This window comes from Rutidosis leptorrhynchoides, chromosome 5 (genome assembly GCF_046630445.1).
Source record: "Rutidosis leptorrhynchoides isolate AG116_Rl617_1_P2 chromosome 5, CSIRO_AGI_Rlap_v1, whole genome shotgun sequence".
Lineage (NCBI taxonomy): Eukaryota > Viridiplantae > Streptophyta > Magnoliopsida > Asterales > Asteraceae > Rutidosis > Rutidosis leptorrhynchoides.
The window spans coordinates 130,239,259-130,246,924 of record NC_092337.1 but is presented as its reverse complement, the minus strand read 5'-3'; the positions used below and the strand labels follow the sequence as shown (position 1 = coordinate 130,246,924).

At 31.4% G+C, this 7,666-nt stretch overlaps 1 protein-coding gene across 1 annotated transcript; it reads right to left on the bottom strand.

The window, feature by feature from the left end:
- Window positions 1–329: 329 nt before the first annotated feature.
- LOC139849025 (uncharacterized) lies at window positions 330–3,654 on the bottom strand. Its single transcript, XM_071838702.1, has 3 exons — window positions 3,219–3,654; window positions 2,026–2,039; window positions 330–398 (listed from the first exon to the last, which is right to left on the bottom strand). Exons 1-3 carry the CDS (start codon window positions 3,652–3,654, stop codon window positions 330–332), a joined length of 519 nt encoding a protein of 172 aa, XP_071694803.1.
- Window positions 3,655–7,666: the final 4,012 nt, after the last annotated feature.

Sequence of the window (7,666 nt, the reverse complement as noted above, 5' to 3'; positions counted from 1 at the left end):
ATTGGGTTGGAAAAATCAAGTCTAGCCGGCGGGTAGTATAGGTTTAGCCGACGGCTAAACCTTAAGTCGGTTAACTCTTCTGTGCATTTTACTTGTTCTTCAAGCTCAAAAAACCACCTTTCTACAAGTCTAGCCGGCGGCTTAGGATGATCTAGTCGGCAGCTTTGTCTCTAACAATCCGAAACAGGACTTGGGCGTTACATACAAGAATCTTTAATCTAGCCGGTGGCTTAAGGTGATAGAGTCGGCGGCTAACCTTGTGTTTTTTCTTGGACTTCAAGTTCTTCAATTTCTGGCTTGATTTTGGAACTTTCTGGAATTTCTTCACTCTAGCCGGCGGCTTTACTCATTTCAGCCGGTGGCTTCACTGTATTTTCTGCTTTTTTCCAGTTTTTATCCTGTTTAATCATATTCAATAAACAAACATATCAAAATTCACTTTTACAATATTTATTATCTTTTATATGTAAAAGTACTTATAATGTCGTTTAAATACCAAGATAACGCTTTAAAATGTTTATAAAAAATTTGGGCGTTATCAAATTTCCCATACTTAAAACCTTACTTATCCTCAAGTAAGCAAATGAATTTAAGATAAACTAAGACTTTGAATTCTTTTTAAAACATCTTTTAGTTTTGTTTATATTTACCTTAACAATGCATCAAAGGAAATATAAGTCCGGTCTTTTATGGATTTTAGGGTATTAAGGTGGCATGACAAAAATAAACTTGGTTTAAAAGGAGGGTATGAATATTAAATTAATCAAACTTTATAAGGTTTAGTAATCATAACTTTTAACTGATTCGTACAAAGATAAATCAAGAATAATCTTACAATTAAGTCTTAAGTTCAAAATCGAAGTTTCAATTATAGCTAAAATTATATCGTTTGTGTATTTATCCACTCTAACTTTTCTACTAAGCCAAATTCATACCCTTTTCTACATTAATATTGCAGTGCATAAGGATTAAGTTTAAGATTAAATGGTTAAAAAAATGCTTATAGCATTTAAGCGCTATGAGATTTAATTCTTTCTATGTCTTCAGTTGTCCATGATTATTATGCCATATGGTAGTGGCTATAAGTTTGCAATCGTTTCACAATTTTTGACATATTCATCATTTTTTTTCCAGATATGTTGGCCTTCATTGGGCTCTTTTCTTCATCTCATGTATGAGTATAATACTCTTTCAAATAATAGCGCTGAATATCATGTTTATTAGATATGATCTTTAAGGAACGATCATCATGATAGGTCAAATGGTGGTGATTTATATTTATTATTATGCACTTTAAATATTAATGAGTAAATCGTGGAATCATTATGGAACCTTAGAAACCACTTTGGATCGGAACTAAGTTAAAAAGCCACAAACACTAAAATATAATAGCTAATTATAATTGAAAGTCTAATTTAAACCGATTATTTCTTTGTAAAAATAAGTGATAGAATAAAAACTAAACAAGATAAAGTGAACTAAAATTTAATATTAATAACCTAAACATAATCGTAGGAATGAAAATTTGGTTTTATTTGGGTTTTATCTAAAAGGCTAAGTGTAACACCCTGATGTTTTTTATTCACAGTGGAAGTAAAGATAATTATCGAAATAGCCCCGGTTAACGTTTACAAAAACACAATTTATAAACTAACATTGTTAACATACATTACAACGCTACACAAAGATGGTGTTACATAAAATAGTACAAAACTCTGGTCACAGCCAGTTTTAAAACAAAGTAAGAAAACATCAGAGTTAAGCTCTCAGTCAAACATGTCTTCTAACCCGACTGCAACACCCGTGTGACTAGCAGTACCTAAACCTGCAATGTGTGGAAATGTGGGGGATTAGCACAACCGCTAAGTGAATGGATACTATCTAACAGATTAAGCATAAGCAAACTGAACTAGCATACAACAGCCACACATGAAAAGAGAAGAGAACAGGTATACACTTAATTGTGTATTATCACAATACTCTACGACACACATGTATTTATCAGTTATCTGAAAACTTACGTACCTCATTAGGAGGCCCTAACGGAGTCTAAATTAAATAAAAAACATGTTATGTGACCCTTGTCACAAACTTTAAACAAATAATATAATAACACTATTCATTTAATTAAAATAAAAGCAAAAATAACCACTCAATTATATCTAAAGGTAAAAATGTCATCTTACATTTAGGCCCGGTCTGAGGATGTTCCACTAAAGTTTCTTAATTGTAACTTATTTGGAATTTTTACTAGCACTCTATATTTGGGTATGTATTTCAAGTGCTAATGACATGGGTGACTGGCTAAAAATTGATGTAAAACACATTTACATTACCTTTTATTAAGGCTTAAACAAATTTTTTCTCACATTTTTCAAAGTCTTTTAATACAAGATAAAATTTGATTTTTCAAAGTTTTTCAAGAAAAGTTTTAATTTTTTTTTCAATTTTTTGCACTTTTAATATCTTGGTATTCAATAAAGTGAATCTTCACTTCTCTCCCCACACTTAAGATTATGCAATGTCCTCACTTGAATAAAATTAGACTTTATAAAGGATAATGGAAAGACAGAATTAGTAAAGGGAGGAGAATGATATTACTTGAATTGTAGGAAAATTGCAGAATTATAGCTCCAAGATGACAAACTTAAAATAATGAACTCAAAACAAACATAATGCATAAAACAAATCAAAACTTTTATTAATGAACTTAAAAACACTTAGTAGGAAAATAATTGTTCTTTAGAAACATAAACACATTTAAACATTTAAAACATTACACTTAAACACTTAAACACGTATTTCATAAAAACATAAAAGGGATAGGTAGTTTTGATTATAGAGTCGGTTGCGTGACTCATATTCCGTGCTGATTACTCCATAAACTCTAAGTTCTAACCATCCACATTCTTTTTCTTTTTAAGCAACTTAATATTCCTCATCATTTTTAAAGCAGCCATATTATTTTTGAAAGATGCTTCTTAATAACCCAATTGAAGTTCCTTAATTTTCTTCTTTACATCTTCACTTACCTTATGAAACTCCTTCATGTATTCTAGCATAACTTCCTATATAGTGAACTCCTTCTTAACAAGCTAATATTCTAAGTAATCAACATTCTCACTACTATCCTCCCAACACTTATCTCTAGTTAAACGAACCGGTTTTCTATGGAGACTTGATCTAGCAACAATAGGGAATGATTTCACCATAGTTACCTTGGCAGATCACAATGGTGTTATCGCGATAATCTATGTTGGCACGAGCAGTAGATAGGAAAGATATTCCTAAAAGGCGATGAGTAATTGATTCTTCCCCCATGTCCATCACAATGAAATGGACTAGGAAGTTAGCAAATCCCACCTTAACTTCGATATTTTTTACAATTTCCAAAGGTTCGTGAATTTTATTATCAGCATAAGAAAGAACGGCTTTAATTGGCTCCAACAATTGTAATTCCAAACGATAATATAACTTGAAAGGCATAACATTATCACTTGAACCAGTATCGGCTAAAGCACGAATAGGAACGAGACCACGAATGAAAAAAGAGATATGAAATTCCCCTAGATCAGATTGAACAATAGGAAACTCAGAATAAGAGTTTGTCAAAACTTTACTTGGCTCAACCATACGAACACCATTAGCTTCCATTACCTCCTTATCTTTTAGAACCGCCACTTTCTCTTCATCATGAGCATGTTGAGGATCATTAAAGCTTATAATGAACTCCTATGGGTGGAAATAATCTAAGGAATCATATTGTTTCAACAACTCCATCATCCTTGGAAAGTTTTCATCCTCTTCTTCATCTAGAAGCTTATCAGATTCATTGTCTAAAACGTCGAGTTGTACTTCCATCTTATCTTCTCCATCTTTTTCAACAAACTTTTTATACCACTCAAACTCATCAGCATCATTAACTACTATTTCCAACTCTATTTCATCATTACTTCCCTAATCATCATCAACCACATTAACAACATTTACCTTTCGAACTGAACTTGCTTCAGCTTCTCAGTACTAGACGAACCTTTTCCTTCAACTAATTGAAACAACTTAGCAACATTACATTCTAGACTTTGGATGGAGGCTTAGTGCTTATTTTGAACTTGAGCTAATTGAGTTTTGAATACTTCATTAGCCTCATTTTGGCTTTTAATACAGGTAAGAATGTTTTCTTCAAGATTGGATCATTTTTCAAGTTGATTAGTGGGTTGTTGGTTTAGAATATAGGGCGCCCTAGTCGGGTCAAAACCTAGTGGATTTCTAGACGCGTTTGGAAACGGAGCTTGGTAGTTATTAAATTGACGAAAATTAGGATTCCTATTTTGAAAATTCTGACCCACATAAGACACATTTTTAACCTGTTCCATTGTCAAACTGTTAACACAATCCTTGGTTAAATGTGGACCATTACACTTCTGACATCCTACCTTCATTACATGCATTTCTTTATTAAGCTTTTCCATCTGTCTGCTTAGATTACCTAACTCAGCATTCATCGCCTTCAAAACATCCTCAGAGTCATAACCTATAGCACTTACTGAACGAGAAACTCCAAGATCTTGGTGCCATTCATGTGAGTGAGCAGCCAACTTATCAATTAGTGTGTCAGCCTCATTAGTAGTCTTACTCATGATGTTACCCCCAACTGAAGTATCTATCTCCCTTCTAGTTGCTATATCACATCCTTTATAAAATAGAGTTATAATTTTAAAAGTATTCAAACCATATTGCAGACACGTTCTAAGCTAATGAGCAAACCGAACCCATGCAGCATATAAATTCACATTACACTTTTGCCTAAAGTTAGCAATTTTAGTTTGTAGAGTAACAGTTTTAGAAGCATGAAAGAACCTAGTTAAAAAAAATTCAACCATAGTACCCCAATCAGTAATTTCCCTTTCAGGTAAAGAGTTCAACCATTCGTTGGCACCATCTTTTAGAGACCAAGGAAACAACATTAATTAGATAACGTCATTATCAACCCCACTAATTTTAAACAGATTAAAAATTTCTTTAAATTGGCAGAGATGATCATTGGCATCCTCCTTTTCAGTACCTCTAAATTGATTATCTTTAATTAAATGGAAAATAGGACCCTTAATTTCAAACTGTTCTCTTATCTCCGGTTGAGTAATTGAATGCCCTAAACCATGACTATTTGCCTTCATCAAAGCTTCCATTGAGTTATTATCTCCCATTTTAGAGTCTGTATCAAAAAGATTCCCAAAAAATTAGAATCGGGATTTGTAGGAGACGGAGGTCGGGAAGTAGGTTCTCCTTCCTCGAAATTTAGTTTCCTTACAAGAGAGTCTATAATTCTTTGATTAGCTATGGTCACTAGTTTTTCAGGATCTGACAATTTTCTTTCTAGGACAGGATTCTTAGATCGAGTAGTCATATGTCTTATGAGAAAATAAAAGAAATATTTATAATAATATTTCAAAGGCTTTTAATGTTAAATTTTAATATTTATAGAGATTTTAGGATTTTATTCCTTCATTTAATTTTGAATTAGAGAATTGAATTGATAACGAAAGATATGAAGAAATGGAGATTAAGGATACTATATAAGGTTAATTAATTGTTCTATTTTTGTGTTATATATATATATATATATATATATATATATATATATATATATATATATATATATATATATATATATATATATATATATATATATATATATATATATTAATAACAACTTTTATCGCTAACAATAAATAATCAAATAAACTTTCAATCTAAGAATCTTTCAATTCGTGATGGCTAGGCAACAATATGTAAGTAGGCAGGACCCTTTAATCAGACAATCCAGCAACCTACCGCCTAAGGATTCTTTGACACTATCCGTCAAGAAACGTTGATAAACCAAAAATAAATTCAATATATTTATTTTTACTGCAATCCCCGACATCGGTGCCAAAAATTTGATGTGCAAAAGTGTGTGTGAAGTGTTTAGCTTTATTGTCAACTTTTAGATTTATATTATCTAATTTACTTTTCACTTTTAACACACTAATGAGCAACAGACCCCGATCAAGGTAGTATATCAATTAGTTAGTTAGGTATCGCCCCTTGAGATCACGGGTAGCAGATAGAAGTTGTTCTTATTCCAATTATTATTTTAAATGTGAAATTATTATTATTATAGTTTATCTTTTTTTTATTTTTCATAAGACTATCTCAAGATAGATAGAATATAAGCTGATTTAAGTTGGAATTAAATTAAATAGAATAGAAAGAAACAAAAGCAATTAAAAAGCAAGTGGTAACTAGGTATTGATAAATCAGAAGAGAATTATTATTTGATAATTCATTACTAATATTAATAAATAGCAAGACAATAATTATAGACTAATCATCATCCCTTAAAAGGTTAAACTAGTTGTCACGCAAAGTTCACAAAGTAGGATTTAAAGCATATATTAACTAAGTGGGTGTTCAACGTCAATATCCTAACTTATAGTATTCAAATAACTACATGATAAATTCATCCCTAATCTTGTGGTGTGCACTAAGGTAACATCCAATTAGATTTACAATTAGATAAGTTGATAAACCTAATCACATCAATTCAAGTTACTAGCTGATAATCAATCTTTGACTAAACTTTCATGTAATTGGCAATTAGATTCTCATAAGTAAGGAATCTCCGATTAAACCTAACAATAGTGAATTTACTATATGAGTGTGATTACTATTCATATATTTTTATTACTACCAATGATGTTTACCTAATTTGCATGCAATCCAAACACTATGTTTGATGGACTAGATCTAAACAAATAATATGAATTGGATAAGGGATCATAGAATTAATGACTAGTTAATCCTAGATTCACAATATTTAATCATTAATTATAGAAAAAAAGTTATATAATCATGGCAGACATAAACTTGCTAAAAAATTATCACAGAAACATAATCATACAGATCTGGAAAAGAACCATAAACTGTACGAATTGAAGCACGAAGCCGACGCCTAAGTGAGATCCAGCTAACCGGCTAGGAGACTGATAATGCTAAAAATGAACATATATTTTATAGCATTATCCTTCAAGAAAGACACGCTTTTGGTTGAAATTGTTCTATTTACAAGTAGTATTCGTTTAAATATTAAAAGGTGAAGACAAAATACAGATTCGACGATTTGAAGACGCAAACGACCAAAAAGCTAAAAAGTACAAAGTACATTCCAAGAGATTCAATTTATTGATAAGAAACGTCTAAAAGTTACAAGAGTACGAGTCGCAAAACGCAAAGTACAAGATATTAAATTGTACGCAAGGACGTTCGAAAATCCGGAACCGGGACCAGAGTCAACTCTCAACACGCGACGCAACGGACTAAAAATTACAAGTCAACTATGCACATGAATATAATATAATATATAATTAATTCTTAAAATTATATATATATTATATTATATATTAAAACCGTTGGCAAACAAGAAAACAAAGTAATATGAGATGTCCTAAGCAGCCATGCGATCGCATGGCCATAAAGAAGAAACTTCATGCGATCGCATGGAGTCCTGTAGCTGCCCACATTCTATAAAAAGCACGAGTTATGGACGAATTTTTTACACCTTTTTCAATTCAATCTCTCTCTCTCTCTCTCACGATATATATATATACATATATATATACATATA

Bases quoted from the DNA above. Each gene is read 5' to 3' on its own strand.
- LOC139849025 (XM_071838702.1), bottom strand. From the start codon at position 3,654: ATGGAAGCTAATGGTGTTCGTATGGTTGAGCCAAGTAAAGTTTTGACA.